This window comes from Ciconia boyciana, chromosome 10, assembly GCF_034638445.1.
Source record: "Ciconia boyciana chromosome 10, ASM3463844v1, whole genome shotgun sequence".
NCBI lineage: Eukaryota > Metazoa > Chordata > Aves > Ciconiiformes > Ciconiidae > Ciconia > Ciconia boyciana.
The window spans coordinates 33,502,305-33,523,497 of NC_132943.1; the positions used below are offsets into that span (position 1 = coordinate 33,502,305).

General features: G+C 36.7%; 1 protein-coding gene across 7 annotated transcripts in view; it reads right to left on the reverse strand.

The window, feature by feature from the left end:
- The window catches only part of SLC39A10 (solute carrier family 39 member 10), a 56,750-nt gene that overhangs the window by 6,073 nt on the left and 29,484 nt on the right, over positions 1-21,193 (reverse strand). For 6 of the 7 annotated variants that reach the window (XM_072875286.1, XM_072875289.1, XM_072875284.1 and 3 more), the window contains 8 exons: positions 17,648-18,718; positions 16,395-16,596; positions 10,663-10,832; positions 9,417-9,635; positions 7,903-8,023; positions 5,590-5,973; positions 3,655-3,735; positions 1,639-1,829 (listed from right to left, as the gene is read on the reverse strand). In XM_072875286.1, coding sequence (XP_072731387.1) covers positions 1,639-1,829; positions 3,655-3,735; positions 5,590-5,973; positions 7,903-8,023; positions 9,417-9,635; positions 10,663-10,832; positions 16,395-16,596; positions 17,648-18,709 — 2,430 coding nt within the window. In that variant the 5' untranslated portion in view covers positions 18,710-18,718. The remainder of the gene's footprint in view (positions 1-1,638; positions 1,830-3,654; positions 3,736-5,589; positions 5,974-7,902; positions 8,024-9,416; positions 9,636-10,662; positions 10,833-16,394; positions 16,597-17,647; positions 18,719-21,193) is intronic. The other variant, XM_072875290.1, reaches the window with a different exon arrangement.

Genomic DNA, 21,193 nt, shown 5'->3' on the forward strand with positions numbered 1-21,193 from the left:
AGCACCAGGGAAATAATACAATCAGTCCACACCAGAGCAGACATCTGACAGCCTCATAGACAGTGATCTGACAAAGATGTGATGCTGTTTCAATGAGAATTGCTGAAACACGAAGTCTGTGCCTGTGGCTTAAAGTAACCAACAGATGCCTGCCTGCTTTGAGAAGTGAGCCAGTGAGAGTGAAACATCACACCTTTCGTTCCTGCACCAGTTAACTTTTGAGGAAGCTGCTAAAAAAAGTGGATTGAAAACAGGATAGTCACCACAAATGTATGCAGGAGAGTAGAACTAGCAGTGTAGGCTAACAGAGCTACCAGATATGGCAACAAAACCTCTGAAGACATTTGGAAAGTTGAAGAAAATGCATGGTTTGAAATACTTCAGAACAGTAAAATATTCCATTTTACCCACAACTGAAAACTGAAACAGGCTGGTCCTCATTCCAGTGAACCCAGCCCTCTATGGAGATGCTATGAGGTTAAACAAAATCTCTACTGGAACATCACTCAAAGCCAGAACTCCAGTTACATTTAAGTATTTTTCTGTAAGTAGTATGTAGCCACACCAGGCGATCCAAGTAGCAAGCTACTGATAATAGGTAGATGGCTACTTAGTTTATTTGAGGAGAAAAATAACAGCTGTGAGGAAACTTGCCACTGCTTTAGATGTCTGTACTAGGAAAGAGTAGTTTGTGAATGAAGCAATGGAAATCCGGAGACACACTCCACAAAAAGCTGTCTGAACCCTTGTGAATTAAAGCTTTAACTAGGTTGGAGTTTCTAGTTTAATTGGTTAATAATTTAATACAATACGAGATCTGTCCTTAAAATCCAGGGAAGCGAGGCATCTTTTTCTCTGTATATTAAAACAGAAAGAGCATTACAAAATACCCCCAAAATGAAAACTGATCTCATCATCACTGGGCTTGGGAGAGACACGAAGTGAGAAAACTGGCTTATTTAAATGCAGCTCTGAAGCTGCTTCAGAGAGAAATCAGGATTGAATATAGACTGATACCATGTGCACAAGTGCATTACTGCCTGAAGGATCTGGATCTACTGTGTACACACACTAAATGTAATGTACCTGTAGCTAAGTCCTTGAAGCAGCAGTGTTTTTCCACCAGATGATTTTTAAAAAAGCTAATCACCACAAGAGCCATGTATTACCAGCTGCCCATGTTAAGGGTTCAGACTAAACTTTCCAGAATCAAATACATGAAGATTAGATTTTAGTGAAGAACAATTCTAAATACTGGATGGAACTCCAGCATCTAATGTCCCATTCACAAAACCAGAGAATCATCCTATTTTTATTAGTGGGGAGTTATTATTTTTATTAGTTTATTAGCGGGAAGTGTTGAGTGTCTTTCCCAGCCCCCCTGTAGTTTTTGTATTTTAACGGGAGTCACTGGCAGACTTTGGTAGCAGAAACCCAAACAGGCAAGCAACTATAGAACTTCACTACATCTCTCAAAGTATCTGCAACATTTTACAAAGCCATAGAACAGAAACAGCCATCCACTGTCTACAGATATTTTATGTGTTATAACAAAAAAAGTTCTGTCATAGGTGCCATTTCAAGTCCTATGTTTTATGCATGGAATGCAAAAATGACACAGAATCATAACAATCTTACCATGTCAACCAACGCCACATAGAGGAACATGCCTGCGGTGATTGCAAAGATCCACAAGGTGATGTTATTAGCATACTGTCCCACCGCTGTGCCTATCAGCATCCCTATGTAAGCCATCATGGCAGACAGGAGGTTGTACACAATAGCTTGCTTTACTGTCATACCTGCTTTAAGAAGCACAGCAAAGTCACCTAAAATGGAGACAGAACACAGGGGTTTAGTATCAATGCTTCTCGGGAGAGGAAGTAGATAAATTAGCCTACATTTACTATCTCACCAATCCAAGGCATTGCCAAAGTAAAAATGCTGCTACAGAGGCTCAGAGGAAGACTGGGCAACAGGATATGACAACTCCTACAAGAAATGTATTTATGTGCAGCAATCCTTCGATTAAAATATGATTTAAAGGTGCCTATTCATCACGCTGATTGTCAGAAAGGTAATAGTGATTAATGGTTGAAGGTAAATGGAGGAGTCTAGATCTGGTCCTCCCACAGAGGATACATCTGTGCATACTTCACAAAAGTTGTCTTTACTTCACAGAAGTTCTTCATGGCACATAAAACCAGAGACTTAGTTTTGATCAATACCTGTGAAAATTCCTCTTAGCTATATACACCTCATTGTGCAAATTCAGGAGGAGGATAACAGCCCCACAGAAGGCGACAATGAATTTGAGAAATATAGCACTAGGAAAAGGAAGAGTTACATTCAGAAAGAATGGCTTCACTTCCATGCTGAATCAGTTTGCTGGTTTAAGACGTGCCAGGTTAACCTGTTTTATTTTGAATTCAGGTCAGCTCTGCTGAAATTGCTGAGAGAGGTGGATGTTCTATGAAGATCTAAATTTTTGTCTTGTATTCAGCTCTGATAGTTTTACTCCCTTTAAACTGAACTCCTGTGAATATGAGGAGTGAAAGATGATCTGCAGTCATGAGGGTAATTAATATAATATTCTCATGTCAGAGATGCTAGAAATTAATGGCTCAATCTAGAATCAAAACAAAAAATATGTACAGTGAACTACTCCTTATACAAGGTTAATTTTATCATGTTAACCTAGCACATTATAAGCACACCAATATATATTGCAATCCTTTATATACTGCAGCAGCTTCACTTAACTAATGATTGTATAGCACCGTTGTCAAACCATGAACATCTGCTCTATTATTTCCCATCTGTGCCCGTTACTTACCTTATACTTAGTATCTGCCTATATAACATGCTTTCACTCATCACCTCTAAAGGTATTTGAAGTACTTGTTTTACCTTACTTTTGATCACTCAGAGCTAGCAGCTCATCAAGTCATCTCTTACTTGTGCGAGAACACACACAGTTTAATCTAGCACAATTTCAAGTTATGGCAAAAGAGATGATGGCTCCTCTCTTTAGGTGCTCTTTTGTAAGTCTCAGGGTGCACTAAAATTTCATGCAATGTGCCTTACGGCTCACAGCTAAACGACAGGTTTCATCATGGTTAGCTAACCCCAAGAAGAAATATTTCGATTAGGGGGAAGAATCAATGGCACCAGCAACAGTGCCTACAGGCTTTACCCTAAATAGTCATCCACACCTACAGGACTCAGCAACAGTTGGTACAAAGCATCTTCTGAAGATCTCCACAAAGAATTTTACTGACGTAAACTTATGTTTACATATATAACTTCACTTAACTTTGTGTAAGATCATGCCACACAGAGTAGTATGAGACTCTCTCTATAAAACGCAGAGGTGTAACACCAAAATGTAAACTGTATGCTCCTAAGAACATTTTAAAAACATGCTCAAGCTTACAGAACTGCTGTAACTAGATACCTGCGAAAATAATCCTGTATTAATATTCTCATTATGTACTCTGAAGCAGTATTGCTCCATTACTCTCTGAAGTTCTGGTCATCCTTGCAGCATCTGCATTGCATTATGCTTATCAGGATGAGTATCACAACAGCTTTTAGATACATATTTTGTACAGATGAAGAGACTGAACACATTGAGTTTATATAATTAGTTACCTAATTCATGGGGAAGCTCATGACAAAAAACTGCTATAGATGTACTAATTCCTCCCGTCAGTCCAGCACTAAAAGCTGCTCCTAGGAAAAAAAAAAAAAAGATTCAAATGATATTTTACTATTTTCAAGTCAGCAAATTTAATCAACAGACTTTCCAGAGATGACACCCGTCTGTTAGAATGCACACTCTAATATTTTTTCATTATCTCTTTGTCCTGTCTGTATATAAACTGAAAATTTGGGAAGTCTTCTGGATGTGCATTACCACTGCATACTTTATTACTCTGTTTATCTGAAAGACAAATCCTGGGAGAGAACACAACTGAGCAAAACAGACATAAAGGCAACAAGCTAATACTATTAATACAAGCTAATAGGCACCACTTTTACATTTTTAGGAACTCTTAAGTACATCAGGACAGTTAAGAATGCACATGAGCAGCAGTCTAGCTCTCTTCTTTCCAGGTTGGAAATCTAAACTAATATTTAACCCATAACCCCTCTATTTCCTTTATGCTTATTTGTAGAGCCCATATCAGCAACATTAATAAGCCAGATGTGGAAAATAATAAGAAAAAAAACATTGGCATAAACCTCTTTCGGTAACTTTTGTGTAAACTAATTTAGTTCAATCATCTTTAAGTTCATACCTTAAATAGTTTTGAGATGAGAAAACTGATACTAAATTTCTGTACTGTAGCAGAGAAAGGCACAAGAGCAGCCTGCAGTGAGCAGTCAGGCAAAAAAAAGTAGAAAGAGAAGACACAATCTGAAGACAGAGAGGAAATTTAACTTTCCTCTGGATTCCTCATAACTTGATATATTAAGAAGATGAACATGCTTTTCTAAATTCTACATTTTACCAAAGAATCACCTGTTTGGGCTTGACACAGGAATATTTAGAAATGGAGTTTCAATACAGTGAAGTTCTCAACAGATGGCGTAGTGAACCTTTGTGGCCACTGTCTAAATGCCTTACCTGTTTCACATGAAAATGAAGCAAAAAGTTAATTTTTATGGAGTTTAGTTTCTTTAGAAATTGTTTGGAGAAAGTGGAGAAGCTGTAGTAGATTCCATCGTTAACTCCAGACCCTAATAAGTAGCTTATCCCCCATCCTTCAAAATGGGTATGTTCCTTCTGCTATTAGTTCAGAACCCTGTGTACTCTTAGTAGCTACCTTAGTAATAAATTAAAAGTATGCACTTCAGTACTCTCACCGTCATTTTGACTTGTATGACATATATTCAAATTAATGTGTTTTACAGTTCAAATCACATTTAGAGGTTTATGTGAATTAACGTTGATTTAATAAATCTAATAAAGTCTGTTTGGTACTTCAATTTCTTCTACATTTGGCTAGAAATAAACCTCTACTGACCATAAGCCAAAACAATACTTTGCTCAAACAAAAATTAAATTATCCTCAGTAGTACTTTTTTTAAAAATTATTTTGGTAACCTGACTCATAGTACATTTATTGTTTACAAGTACTGTATAATTCTATGTATTAATAATAATAGAAATAGTATTATTATTATAATAATAAATAAATATCATTATAAGTAAGACTGAAAGGAACTTATTTATTATTTAAAGGCATATACTAAGACCAAACAACAAACGTGCATTACATGTGCTCCATAATTCATTCGAGGATTTGTCTGCACCTATCTTCTATCTGGCAGAGAGTGCTACTGTCACTACTATCAATACAGTAATCTTGGTGGAAATAGTCACAGAACATTAACAAAGGGAAGACTATTACAACTGAGGGCCTTTTAATTTCTGCTCTGAAGGAGATTAAACAATGTCAGTAACCACAGGAGCTAACTGGAAGCCTTACCTGTGATCATTACATTACAGTAAGTAAAATACTACCAAAGGTACTAAAGGTAGGAAGAAACTGTTGAGAAATACTCCGTGCTTTTGCTTACCGATTGCTAAGCCATCACTAAAGTTGTGAATGCCATCTCCCATAATTACCATCCAAGCAATGTTAGCTATCCCAGTATCTTTCAGGTCTTTTCCAGAATGACAGTGGCCATGGGAATGATGGGAATGTTTGTGATGCCAGTGGTGACTGTGTTTTCTAGCTATCATTTTGTCTTCGCCATGGCTGTCATACTCTGAATCATGAAGATCATGCTCTTGAGCAGCATGTGAGACATCATTGTGAGAATGGTGCATATTGTTGTCCTCTTCTACAGACAAGAAGTTTTTGGGAGGGGATTCCAGCTGGCCATCTAAATCAGTTAGTTCCGTTTCATTGAGTCGATCTTCAGATAAAACGGAGTCGTCTGCTCCTACATTGAAGCCAGCTGGGAGAGACACTGTATTAGTTCTCATTTAAAATATCACCAGCAACTACTGCATCATTGAGCTAAGAATTTAACTGCTTTGGAAAAGCAAAAAAAGTATTTTAACACATACCAATCTAGTAACTTTGTTGTCAACACTCAGCCAAAAAAATGTATTTCTCACTGACCCATTTTTTTTGCTAATTTGCATGTACAGCATACGGAAGTCTCCACTACAAGGCAACAGCACTGTATCCATAGCACACAAACTCAGTTTTAGCCCAACCTGGGTTTGTATCTGTAATTTTGCTACTGAGGAAGTTTATGGTTCAACACTGGAGAAGGGAAGTTGCCAGAACGATAATAATGTCTCATATGCTGTAGATGGAATCTGAATGGCTCAGGAAACCTTAACTGGCTACTCTCTATGCATGCCCATACAGGTCACAACTTCACCTTCACTGAAGCTACCAGGATCTGCCACTGATACAACAGATCTTTAAATAGTTTCTGTATTGCATGCATCTGTGTGTCAGATACTTGTGTCATACAGTGAGCTCCTTCAATGTAGCTCATTACCCTGCTAGCAATCAAAGCCATTTTTACAAAGTGAAAACAATGCAGAAGGCATACGTCCATGAATTTTAAGTCTACTAATATTTCTGATGTATTAATAAATAAATGAAACTGGCAATCTGTGCTCCAGGAAACAAAACCAGTTGTGGAAAAAAAGCAGTTCTGGACAATGAAGTTATTTGCTCGCAGAAATTCAACAAAAATATTTCAGAGTCAAAAGTAAGCAGACAGTAAGCGGGATTAAAAAACCAGGCACAGAGTACCTAAGCAGCAGACAAAGAGTTCTAGATAAACAGGCTCTTAAACATCATTTGGAGGCTGCTTAAAAAGAAATGGAATGGCCATTCAGGTCAGTGGTAGTGGCACTGCAGTTCAAAATTCAAATTCAGCGTAGGCTTTCAGTGCCTGTAGTACGAATGATTTACTGATCAGAAGAGTGCACTTTCAGAGGAACAGTGTTATAAAACTGTATGTACTCCATGTTAGGAGAAGCAAAATTCCGCTGATCGCCCGTTAAAAGAAAATGAAGACATTTCAAATATACGTACCACCATCCTCACAGCTGAAAGTCTTTCTGTGTTCTAAGTCAATGTCCCAAATCCCATTTTAAGTTGTTTGAGTGGAGAAGGCTGCAATTCTAACCCTCCCTTCTACAAACCAGTCAAATTAACAAAATTGCATTTGTATAAATATAGCCTATGGATTCTTCATCAACAAATAAATTCAGGAGCCATGCAGGCAATGGAAAGGGAAGTTTATGAAGCAAAGCCCTTCCCCTTCCCTCACCCCTTCAAGAAGGGCGATATGGCATTCCTTCTGGGTACATACTGCATGACCATTCAGACTGTCACGAAGGAACAGTATGTGAAAGTTGTTTTGGATACTTGAGGAATAGTCAGGAGACTTGGTTGTATTTATGAAAAGAAATTAATTTTGTTTAGCCTTCTCAGCCAACCTATAATTGGTCACAGGGTGGGATCTTCAAAGTGTAACAGATATCCCCTTTCAGGTTGTGTGTTCATTTTTGATCTAATTTTTGCCAGGGCTGAGCTAGTCAGGCACAGCTTAACCAAAAACCACCCCCAAAACAAACAAATAAAAAACCCCCCAAAGAACCACAGCCACCCAAAACCTGACTGCTTCAGAACTCTGAGAACCATTTGTATGGCATATTAGGAAGTGTTCAGAGTGCTCTCAGATCTAAGGAAAACAAAATAAAAGAAGATTTAATAGGGAAAGCCTATTAAGTCTTATTAACAATGATTTGCATAATAGCAGTAAAACTGTACAAGAGGTTACATGCTACATGCCATAGGTTACGTGCCATTACTTTGAATCTCGTAATCAGAAAAAATTCTGAAAATAAACGCCTACCTGCAAGGGGTTTGAGCTGAAGCCAGTCAGCGTCTGGTCTATTATTTAATTTGTGATCGGAAAGTTTCCTTCCAATTGGTGATTCTTCAGTCTGTTTCTTCTTGCACCATTTCTGCTTACTCTGCAACAGGAAACAGGTAACATCTGGTTTGTAAAAGGACATCAATGGAAAGAAAAGAAACTGAAACGTTGTCAAAAAATCTCTTCAACATAGACTAAGTTACTCTCTCTTAATATGCCTAGCAGAAGCATGTGACTACAGAATATTAATCTTTGTAAGGCTCAGCAACGACATGTATCCCAGTGGAAATTCCTAGCTACCTACCACAGAATCTATCTCACTCACAAACACCCACACGCACACACAGACAATACTTCACTTCAGTAAATGAGCACGTTATGACAAGGATTGCTCTAACAGCCCAGAAACACACGTATGTAGAGTTATTGTATTTGCTTAGTTTGTTTAAGAAAGCAAGCATGCAGCAAGAACAGCTCCTCTCTTTTGCTCAACTTTAAGTTTTGTACTCCTGTAACTTCCTTGTATTTTCCTTTAGAGAAAAGCTTGCTACTTTCCTGTCTGCAGCCCATACAACAGAGATCACAGATTTGCCAAAGCAGCCTAGGGAATTTAATTATTTAATTAATCTCAAAGAGGATATGCTCAATGTGACAGCTTTTATCTCTTTATCAGAAGATCTAAGAAATGCATCCTCCAACACAGAAAATCTTTTGCTGCCTGTCCATCTGAGGCAGCAATTCTGATGAGAAACAGCAAACTTAAAATTCTTCTGTGCTCATTTTGGGAGAAGCAGTTATAGTTCCACCAAAATCATTTTCTCCTCAAAGTCAAATGATGGAGACAAAAGTTAAAAGTGTATTTATAACAACTGTTGAAAGAATATGGCTCTTTGGTGGCTTGAATTTCTACCCACTGTCACACTGCCCCTGAGGTACTCGCTATCCTTTTATACCACCATCACAAATACAGCATGCTCCCAGCCCTAAAAATCCAATCATTTTCAGGGAAACAAGTTAAAATTTGATTGGCAATTTATAGAAAGCAGAAGGTCTGCAAATTCTGGCTTTTTCTCATGTGGAAAAAATGAATACCTCTGTCACACAGGCATCGTTAGCTAATAGCATACAGTTAAATTTCTTGTGAATTGTCTGACAATTGCCTGGCTCCATTACCAGTTCTTTCTTCCATACTGTCTTTTGTATTTTTGCAAAAAGATCACAGTGCTTTAGAGAAAGAGCTGTAATGTCTTTTAGTTAGATATACTTCCAAATATATCTGGCCAAAAAGCTGCAACCTCCCCCATCAGATTTCTACTTTGTTTTCCCAAATTACTTTGTTAAGAAAAGCAACCTCACATAAAATCAAACAGAATGCAGATTAGCAGCACTTGTTTGTGTTCACAGAATAATGAATCATCCACAGACAATTCCCAACACTCGGAAGATAAGTTCAGGTAACATATTTTAAAATAGCATGCAATTTTAGCGCGTACCTTTTGTTTATTGTAATGCTTGTACATTCTTATACAATGTTCAATGATGAACAAAACATAAATGCCTCCAAGTGCCACAAGACCTTTCAGCACTGGATCATTTTCTTCTAGAAAGCCTTCACTCCGTACTCCATGTCCGTGGGCATGTCGATGAGAATGCTTGTGTTCATGAACATGACCTTGGCCATGGTGGTGACTGTGGTCGTGGCCTCCATGTGACTATTCGGAGAGAAAATAATAACACAGCATGACCTGGTGCAATCAAGGAGACTGAAATGGCTCCGAGCTCAGATGACAAAATATGTAACCTTGCCAGAAAAGTAGCATAAAAAGACTTTAAAAGTTGGGTTGTGGCTTGGTTTTTTTTTTATATATACAAACACATTTTACCATAGAAATTTTTCATTAGACTATTCATTACCCTAATCAATAAAAAAATATTTCTCTGGGAAATTTTTAGGGGAGGAGGGGGAAATAATCTAGCTTCAGCTTTTTTCTGTCACAATGCTAAAGATAATGAGACTAACACTCAGAAATGTCACAAGGAACTGCCATTCCTACACTCCCACTAGCAACCAAACCTCATGATTTTTTTTAACTATTATAGTCAATTACAGCCTTAATTCTGATCTGAAATATAAACTTTAAACTTTTTGACCAAAAATTTGTATGAAAATTTACACAAAGAAAACATGTAAACATTAGTCTTTTTGCTAAAAGAATTAAAGTAACAAAATTTTAGAAAATAGTTCCCCTTCTAAGAATGACAGTATACCATCACAAATTAAAAATTGCTTACCTTCCCAGTAACTTGGACAATTTCTTGATTCAGTAAGTTAGAGGTTACTTTCTCCCCAAAAGCTAGTAACCAGGAAGGTTAATCCCCCTGAAATACTTTTAGGTGGTACTGATAAACAAGTATCAGTAGACAAGAGTCAGTAAATACTGCTAAATTTAAAATACTCTTGTTGGTCTCATTAAGTGTTTTAAAATACTGTGATAGAAGTTAAACTATGAATACACAACTACTTTTTTTCTTTTCCTTTTTTTTTTTTCTTTTAAGAAACACACATTTCCTTTCTTTTTGTTAACAGAAAATCTCAAACACTGTTTCAGGATGTCCGTCATAGTCTGCAATCTACATCTGCATCAGTGAATATTTATTTGTTGATACTTGTCAAACAATTCTTTGAATATTCTATGTACAGTTACAATTAAGAAAAAAAGGTAAGGAAACAACACTCACGTGTGGCAACAGATGGAGTAGTGCATCTCCGCTCATTGTTCCTACAGCCAGAGCTACCAAGAAAGTTAGAAGAAATTTGAAGCACCATTGGTTAATGATGGGAACCAAGATCACACCTAGCAAGGAAAGCAGGCTAATGACGGTGATAGAGATGATACCACAAAACCAGGCTGTGGGAAGAAATGAATACAGAAAGGTTATCAGAACAATACTTGTAAAACTTTTAAGACTGCTGAATGACTTTCAACTATCTCTTAAGAAGGTGACTTTCCTTTAACCTAAGTTGTGTGATTGTTCATGCAAAAGCTGCTGAAAAATATGAAGGCAGTACTGAAGTCCACAGTAAAAAATACACAAGCTTATTCACAGTACAGTACAATATAGTGAGACATCAGAAGACAATTGGCTAAAGAGAGCCCAGCAACTCTTCCTGATTGTAAGTTCCAGGCTTACTTCTGTAGCCCTTAATGAAACATAAAAAGCAAAAGATTTCCTGTTGGAACAAAAACATCTCCGCTACTTAACTTACTAGGGCTCTACGAGTGCACTAATTCATATTTAACCTTTGTTTTTAACACAATTCTGATGCAAAATTTAACTGGAATCAATATTTCTCCTTTGTTAGGAGTAACATGTTCAGTTAGGCACCATTCTCTTCACCTGGTGCTTTGAAACACACATTTTTATTTATGAGAAATAAGTAAGACTCAACCTTTGACAGAGGAACTTCAAAATCAAATGCTATAGTAAGAGCTTGAAGAGCTGAAAGCAACTTGCTACCAGCAAAAAGCAGTGTATATTTTTTCTGAGAACCTCTATTGTCATTAGAAGAAAAAGTGATAATGGGATATGGTACACTTAAGATAATCCTGCTAATTAGGGAAAATGTGCAAATTTCTATATGACATGGAAGAGGAGGAATTACACAAGAAACAGATCCTATAAGCAAAGAAGCATGGCTCTTGCAGTCAGCATCTCACTCTAATAAAATATTTTTTCGTCTACTTTTTCAAGTCATCGGTAAGGCTAAGAATTAAAAACTGTTGGGTTTTTTTTTCCTCTCTCTGCTTCTCTATCACGTCTCTTGCTTCTTCCCATCACAGAATCTTCAAAGAACAGTAAGCAAAAACTATTTCATTCCAACAATACAGTTCAAAAGGTTCACAGTCCCAAAGACAGGAATAGTTGGTGCTCCTATTTTACAAACATTAACTGTTTGCACTGAGATCTTTCATGAACATGATTTCCTCAACCTGAACTTTATTTATTTATTTATTTCAAGTTTTAGCCTAAATGTTTCAGGTTTTTCCAGGTTTTTTCCTAGCTTCATTCTTAATAAAAAATTTCTACACAGTTTGCCAACTTTAATGAAAGTTAACAACTCCTGATTTAAAATCATTAGCATCTCCATACTTTGGTGCATGATCTGACTTTCCTTACATCTGTGAAGGTCCACTCGTTTTTGTGGGGGAAAACATCCTGGGAAATGGGGAGGATGGGAAGGAGATGAGAAGAGAGGAGGAATGAATATGTTATAGCTGCTCAATGAATTTTATAATTTAGCAGTTGAATGTCCCAAGAATTCTATCTGTACCAAAAATGTTACAGGTCAGATTTGACAAGACTTTGCCACTGGAATTGTGGCTAATGCAGGCCTGGTCTGGTTCAACACCAAAACTTACAACATCTGCTCTTTTAAATTTTATTTTGGGATATTCATTCTTATGAAGTCTGTAGCTGTCATTCCACAACAATGCAGAAAAGGAAACAATCCAATTCAAATGCAAAGGGTACAAGAGCACATCCACCAGGAGAAACTGATTGGAAAAAGCTTTAGAAGGTATGCAGCATACACTGAAATGCATACTGATACCGAGAGGAGAACAGAGTTGGTGAAAAGGCAAAGGCTGCCATCAGATGACGAACTGAAAAACAGAAGTTGGAAAATGGGAATACACAAGTAGGTCTAGAGTGGAAGCAGCACCCTGCCGACTAAAATACTGCCACTACACAGCCTTGATTCATCCCCAGAGCACTTCAATCATGTACTCTGGATTACCAGGCTGTGCTGAAAGAAACAGCACACATGGACTTGTAATTCAATACTGAATCATGCATGCATGCACAAGTAGCCCAAATAAAAGTTACACAGCCATTTGGCAGGACATTGGATCTCCAATCTGGACACAGACATTATGTATGATGTTAAGTGCCAGGTTAAATGACCAACAGCCTTACATGGAGAAAAATGGAAAGGAGATTATATAAACTGGCTTAAGTTTCATATATCATAGCATAGATTTGGCAAACGCATCTCTGAAGGGCTTACATACTCTTATGAACGATACAGGATCTAAACATGGCACCATGATTAAGATGAGGCACATGAGAATGAGAATATGGAATCTGTGCATCTCTCAGATCTTAGTCAGCTTCTGTTTCTGTTTAAACTCTTAAAAAAATGGTATGGAACCAAAATTATCAGCAAAAGGTTGCTGTCAAGTCAAAGATAAAAACATATATTATATACAAAAGCTGTGTGTGACCCCACAGTTACACATATGTACAAACACTCCTCATATAAAAAGGATACTAAGGAAGACTCACAACAAAATTCCGACACAAAATTTTATTCAAGGATTTCATTCAACTGTAGTGTTCGAAACACTAAAATATTATGGAAGTGGAACTAATATGCAATATTATGAACACTGCAAGAGCTCTTAAGTTATAAAAGACCTTGGTGTATAACGCTCCTAGGAATACTGTAAAAAGCTTGGTCAATGAGGTGAAGTTATTATGCACTGGCTTATAAAATAATTCTGTGGAAAAAAACAAGAGGGAGGTGACTGAACAATTTCTTCAGTAAGGAACCTCTGTTCAAACAGTGGGTAGCAAACAAAAGACAGCTGCTCGCACCAGATTTGGACAGCTATCTGCAAATTAAAACGGACTAAAAGGGTAGTAAGGCAGACTCCTCGGAAGGCTGAGAATGGTTAGCTATCTGCAAGCTTTAACAAGAAAGCAAGCTAAGCAAAAGCCTTCCTGGGTTCAGGGAATGGTAAGCTCCAGGGAACACCTGCATCTGCACAGGCAGATTTACAAGATATATCTGATCTGAAATACTTTTAATCAACAACTCTAACTGATCTCCATCTTTAAAAAAATTGCTCACTGTTTACTTGTATCACTTCTATTAGCTTGATTTATAGCAGGGTGCACCTTTCCTTTTAAGTTAAGTTGTTTAGGAGGCCTCAATAATACCAATGCCACCTCTTCCAATAGGTACACTGTGAAAGCTCAGTTGTGCATATAAGCCCTTGAAAATCCTCTATTAGAAGATGTTACAGAACTATCTGTAAATTACAGGAATAAAACCCAACATGGCTTCGTAAGTTTTTGGTCATCAGTTAATTAAATTACTTTGCTTTAGAAAATTGCACTATCATAACTAATGGAAACCTTACAGGTTAGTATCTGAAGCTGCACTGGTTCAAAAAACTATTAAGTTTTTTTGAAAGCTTTAGTTTTAATTAAAGAAAACCACTGAAAGCTAGCGTTTAAAATGTCTGCATCCTCCTAACTTTGGCAAATATTTCTATCTAAAAATATTTACATTAGCTCGGGCAAGCACACATTTTCATTTTAGTAGAATCCTACAACCTGCAGGTTAAGTTACTCTATGACTGAGATTTGTCCTACACCTCCCACAATCCCCATATACCAGTTAAGATTTGTTATTTTGTGATTCACTTCCTTACTTAAGAAGGGAAAATGATTATTACATCAACTGAAATCTCACTGTAGTTAATACAACAGCATACAGCAAATTGTTATGAAGAACGATTTATCATTATCTAATCAAGTTGACCTGTTTTAGAGGTTACTGTTTGTTTTCAGAGCCAAATCAATAAGTTAAAACCCAATTTTTTACAACTAACTGGCAAATGTGTTATATGCAAGCTATCAGATGCCATAAAACATGCTAAATGTTTACAACAAGCTTCACTAAGTTTGCAAATTAAGTCTCTTAAAATGTTAAAGGTCTTCAAGCCGAGTTATTCATCAACTCCCTTACTCATTACAGAGAAAGAAAATGCATTCTTTTAAAAAGAAGCACTCATCTGTAGAAACTTTCTAATTAAACTGGTTCAAAGCATGTGAAACATGACAGTTTTGTACAGGGTTTCAACGTTTTAATTGGCAGAAAATGCTTAGAGCTACTCTACAAATCCTCTTGGTAATAAGGCAGGGGTCAACCCTTACTACAATGAGACTACCCCACACAACAGTTTGCTGCCATAACACACACAGAATTTGGTTTACAGCAATCTTTGAACAGTTAACAATATAGTAGCTGTGTCACTATAGGAGATTTATGCATAACAAGTTAATTATTTTAATGACTCCAGCATTGTTAAGAAAGATTACCAGCAATGCATTCATTCCAACAGTTATTAACATCTATGAGAATGTAGTTACTTCAAGCTTTATTTCTAACGATGCTAATAAGCACCTATGTACTAATAAATATTCACAATTACCAATATTTTTATTTTCAAAACATGGACATTGTATCCAAGAATTTTTAGATTTTTAATACTTCACCACAGCTAAACATCTGTCAACAGTTCCATTATAATTTATGAAAGATAGCAGTAGTAAACGTATATTTTTAAAAGTATACTCAGTTATGAAATCACAACAATGGATGCTGCCCTTAAAGGAACTGCTTTAACAATAGTAAAAATATTTTTAGCTTAGAACTATGGTAAGAAGAAAAAAGTCTACTGACTTTTACTCAAGGAACACACACAAAAAAATTAAAACTGCCAGAGGATTTTGATTGAATACTTCTCGTATGCTTAGAGGAGTAGTATAGCATAATTGACATTGGAAGTCAGAAAAGGAAACTGTTGTCGGAAATGGCAATTTAAATGATATTGTATCTTGCTTAAGTCTTTATATTTCTTAAGCTCACAAAACAATCTGGATGTCAATTCTACAAATTTGCATCACTGCTAGAATATAAACACGTTAACACCTGAAATCATATTTTCCAGTGAATTAACTGTGATGAAGGTGCTGTTCTCTACTCCTGAATGAATATATCCAGGTCAAAGTTATTAAGAAAATTTGTGCCAAAGTAACACTGCAACTTTCCAACTTTTAGATAAACATATGGACCATCTCAGTCACACTAAGAGAAAAAGCCATAACATATTTTAAATGATGGAAATAACCCAAACTGTGGGTGGACTTGCTCATCCTTAGAGGTCCTTCTGTCTTCAAAGATTCTGTACCTTGCCTATGTTCCTACCACAAAAGAGTCCAACATCTAAAGATATGTGGGAAGAATCCAGGCCAAAATGCCTGGGCCATAGGCCCAATGATAGGACATTAGGCCTCAACGACAGAAGACAAAAAAAAGAAATAAAAATAAGCAAACATAAAATAAAAAGTGAAAATAATGAAAAAGGATAAAAATGTACAAGAAAGAAAGGTATGCCTCCCTGAGCCATGGTTACTTAGGAGAAGCTATTATACCACCAAACAGGATGCTATGTCTCCTGACTTACAGGAGCGTGCTGTCTCAAATTTCTTCTGGTAAATGTTAAATTTCACCCATTCTTTACTCTACAGCCAATGCTAAGTTGTATGACATTTCAAACTTTGAAGTTAATATTTACAATGCAAAATAATTTTGAAGGCTTTAGATGTTACACACCTACCTGATGCACCTGTTTTATCTTTATTCTCCATTGATGCATTTTTACTTTTCATAAAATCTTCAAGCTCATCATAATGTACAATACAAAGTCTTCTCTCAATCTGGTATAGCAAAGCAGGACACATGTATATAAACAATTCAGGAGATATTGGAGAGCTGGTTTCCAGACCATAGTACCGTAGCAGCTGGGTAACATTTAAGCACTGCAAGCAAATTGTACAAACAAATTAAATATGAAAGAAACTGTTTCATTTAAAAACTACAGTTATGGAAAATTTAGCCTATGATTTGACAACACAAATAGAAAGTAGAAACTCTGGCCCACAACATTCCACCAGTGCTAAAACATGTCTAAGCTGATCTAAGTGGTTTATGAGGGGAAAGAAACAGTAAAAATATCTGCACTACTGACTCAGTCTCCAAACTCCTATATAATTTGATACATGTCAATGAAAATGTGTTTCCATATTCTTTACCATTACACAGTATGAGCAATGAAGAAAGAGCAACAGGAAAGGAGTGGAAGAATATAAATCCAAAACAGGTTTTCCAACACTTCTCTTTACCTACCAACCTTCCATGTTTGGAGTTTCACTTTTTCATTCAGTTTAAAACCTCAAACTCGGCACTCACTCCATCCTCTCCTATTCTGACTTCTAGTTTAAAACCATGATATCAAAATGTCCTGCTTCTGTAGTTAACTGTAAGGGGGAAGGGAAAGTATATTTATGGTCCTGGCAGAAATAATGGATGCTGAAGGGAGAAACAGAAGAGCTTACACCGAGCACAGTGCTACAGAAGCTACATCTACATTACTTCACGATCTCTTAGGACAAAGAAATTAGAAGCATGTTGAAGAGATGCAGCTGTTTCTTCTAGGAAAGAGTGTCTATGCAGCTTCCTAGATTTAGAAAGAAGTCCAAAAAAGATGTGCGTATGGAAGTAGTCATAAATATTGGGAGGGGAAAAAAACCGCCTGTAAGCAGGGTACCTCAGAAAGCTTTAAGTATCTCCTTTATACAGATAAATAGGCAAGAAGATAGATCTCTGAGAGAAGATGGGCGATGGACAGACAGAAATGAAAACCCATAAAGTAAACTCAAAACCGTGGCAGTGACCTTTAGCGTTTTCACTCTGCTACCTGTATTACACAACAGTCGCAAACATGCTTCTGTGATATTTGTGGGTATGCACCTTCAATTATTATGTAACAACGGCGAAAGTGAACTTACCGGTTCTCCATTTCATACTCACCTCTTCACGATCACGTTCATCTTCATTATGATCCTTATGACTACGCGTTGAAAAAATAGCATGTTTTCTTACACTAATCTGCTTATGAGGTGCCTCTCGCTTGCTGGTATGGTGGTGTCCATCCTCATTACCTAAACTGGAATCTTGATGTCCATGACTACTAGAACGATCGCTATTGTGTTCACGATGGTGTACATGCAAGTGAGATGCATCATGTACATGATCATGTTTATGAACACGATTGTGCTCATACTGATCACCTGGATTATGATCTGGGGCATAATCCCGTGTAACATCTCCTGAAGTCTCACTGATCTTCTTTTGCTTCTTCTTCTGTTTCCGTTGTTTTCTTTCTGGCTGATGCTGAGTTGTGTTTGTCTCTGTTGAAGGCTCATGGTTCTGTTCTCCATGGTCACGATGACTAACTGAATCATTATGAGAATGATGTGTACCATTATGGTCGTGATGATGTAGACGAGGGTGGTGATGATGGTGATGGCGACTCTGGTCGTGAACGTGTTTGCCATCATCTTTTACTGATGGCACTACTGCGTCTCTCTCAGGGTCACATTTATGATTTCTCTTTGCAGCCATACCAGTCATGGTTTGGTTTTCTGAATCTGGGTGGCTATGAGGATGGTTATGAGAGTGAGAATGCTTTCCTTCCTGTACTTCTAAAGCATATAAGTGTGAAACATGATCATGGCCAATATCATCATGATTTATCATCACTACTTTTACCTCTCCTAAACCAAGGCTTATTAACAGTTTTTCCAGGCCAAAAAAAGATAATCTTCCATTTTCACCGTAACGATCAAAAATCTTTTCAATGTAGTATTTTTGTTCATTTTCAGCTTCCAACGTTGAAAATTTACTCGGCACGGATTCCGTTCCTCCATTCTGGAAGTAGGATGCATTTGAGATCTGATAGTCATTATGGTAGTGTACACGTTCCTTTTTAGGATCATGGTCATGTCCATCTTCATGGCAATGATTGCACTGATGAAAGATAAATGTCAGCAAACAAATGATGCAAAATTTTGTGTGCATGTGTACCTTCATCTCTGTTTCCTACAAGAAACACAAGGGGAAGCACTTAGGTGTAAAAGCAATCTCAGCATTTGTACTACAGGAGTATCAGTCTGGTACTTATTTGTACCAATTGAATGACTCACAAATCTTTTTAGATATTGGCGTTAACAGAATAACAACTGCAGTATTTTTACTGCAGAAATGGTACTAATGTACTTTTCTTATCCAACAGTAAGATAGGCTCTGTGTATCTTAGTGATGCAGTCTTACATATCATACTTACAGGAGGCAGTTACAAGAAAAAGATCAGTATTTACAGTCAGTCATCACAGAACACTTTTTGTGTATATTTTCAGAGGCATCTCTGCTTATGTTAAGCTATAATATTGAAAATCTTGTTAAAACACAAGTTACAAAAGATTAAAAATTATTTAAAAACAATAATACTGTCCGTATTTTCTTATTTATGGGATGACAGACAGATAATACGGTTGAAAACCCACACGTCATTTGTTCTCTTATGTGCTGCTAAAGTACCTCCACTAAACACACACACTGCACAATTCCCTATTTTGATTGGTAATTAGTAGTTTAAAAATCAGTTGTAATTAACCAACTTCACTGTATTGCTTAAATGTTCGTATTTTTAGTACTTTTTACTTACATGAGTTTACTGATTTCAAAGATCTACGTGGACATTAATTTAAAAATAAGGTTATATGGAAAACGTCTGGTTATGTAACTCAAAAAATACTGTTAATGCTGACACACTAGCTCACAGTAGTTAGTACTGATTTTTAGAAATTATATCATGTAGACAATGTGGTTTTCAATTTAGTATTAAATGTAAGAAATTTGCTATTCAACAGGTAATGAAGAGGACACTGCAGAAGTCTATCTTGTGCTCAGAGTTGAAAACAATTCACTATTTCACAAAATATGACAGCTTTATTTTGTTTACATCTGCTAGCAAAAACATATATAAAACCAGAATAATTATTATAAAAGAAACTTTTAAGAAAAAAAATCCAAGTTTATGTAAAAATGTTATCAAACTAGAAAGCTGAAGATAAGCCAAGAACTGTATGTTACGACTCCTATTTTCTAGACACTTATTTTGGGTAGAAAATAACCTCTAAAATAAATGTGGTTTTTTTTTTTTTAAATAATTATTTAAACACTGCCAGGGTTTTCTAGCAACACTTAATTTGTTCTGTTTGGTAGCAAGCCAAATAAAATGTGTAACATTTACAGCAGTTCTGCTAAACACCTGTAGTAGACAATCGAGCCCTCCTATCAGCAAAGGAGCAGACAACCAAAAGAAAGGAGCACGGAGGTTCCCAATCAACAGTTGAGTGCCTATTTTGAACAGTTTAACAGAGTTGACTAAAATAGACAAAGGAACCAAGTACAGAAGTTGGGCTTTTACACATGACTAGTTAAATTTAGAATATGACCAAGAAGGAAATGAGAGCTGAGAGAAAGAATAAGGGCAGAACTCCATCCACCCTGCTTTCTGTATACTCAGATGCTACCAAAACACTGCAGCAAATGCAAGGATGTAATAAAGTAATAGGAAAACAGGTCACGTATGCTTTCATCTCTTTTTACACCAAAACCAATTTTGGTTCCTGATGTGCACCTCGACTAGAGCTGCGACTGACCCTACGTTCACAAAGATGCAAGCGACCTGGTCAACACATCCTCAAATGCTACTGACTTTCAGACAAGAATTGGTAAATTTAGTTGTCCTTCTCAGGCCCACCCCAGCTGCTAACTAAAACGTGCCTTGTGAAATCAGTCAGGAAAGTGCTTTGCAGCAAACCACAAACATTTGAAGTCCATTTTAATTTCCTAAAATATTAGCTTGATGCTTTGCGCTTAAGCACTTACAACCACATTATTGCACCAAAAAAAAAATCTCTTGGAAGCTCCTACACTTGCAACAGGTTGGCAGAGAAAAGGACTGAGGAAAAAAAGGAAAGGGCTACTTTTTAATGACTTTATATAGCAAATGACTTAACACAGAAAACTGGGGAAAAAGTTTTTGCTGTTAACCTCTACAAATACAAAAGATGAAAATTCACTTTCCACTGGAGCTTCAAATGCTTGCAAGGTTTAAAAAAAAGCAGAACTCTCTTTTGCAATACTGACCCAGTTACAGATGTAACATCAGAAGAGTATCTGTCAAATGGAGGCATCTGCATCAAAAATTGATGCGAGGATCATCAGATAGGTCAATGGGTAATCATTGTATAATACTGTTTTATTTTTATAAACAACTGTTCAATCATCAGTCTGGAACAACCGCAGTTTGTCTCCAGTTCAGTCACCTACATTCCATTCCAGTTACTGATTTAAGGGCTGTGACAAACCTTTTCAAGTAATTTAGTATGATGAGTTCATCCCCAAAATTTCCCAAGATATTATTTTCATATAGTCTTTTTCACTCACGGACTCTATTTAAGGCATCCCTAATGTTCTTATAAATAAATCTCTGGGATTAGTACAGAA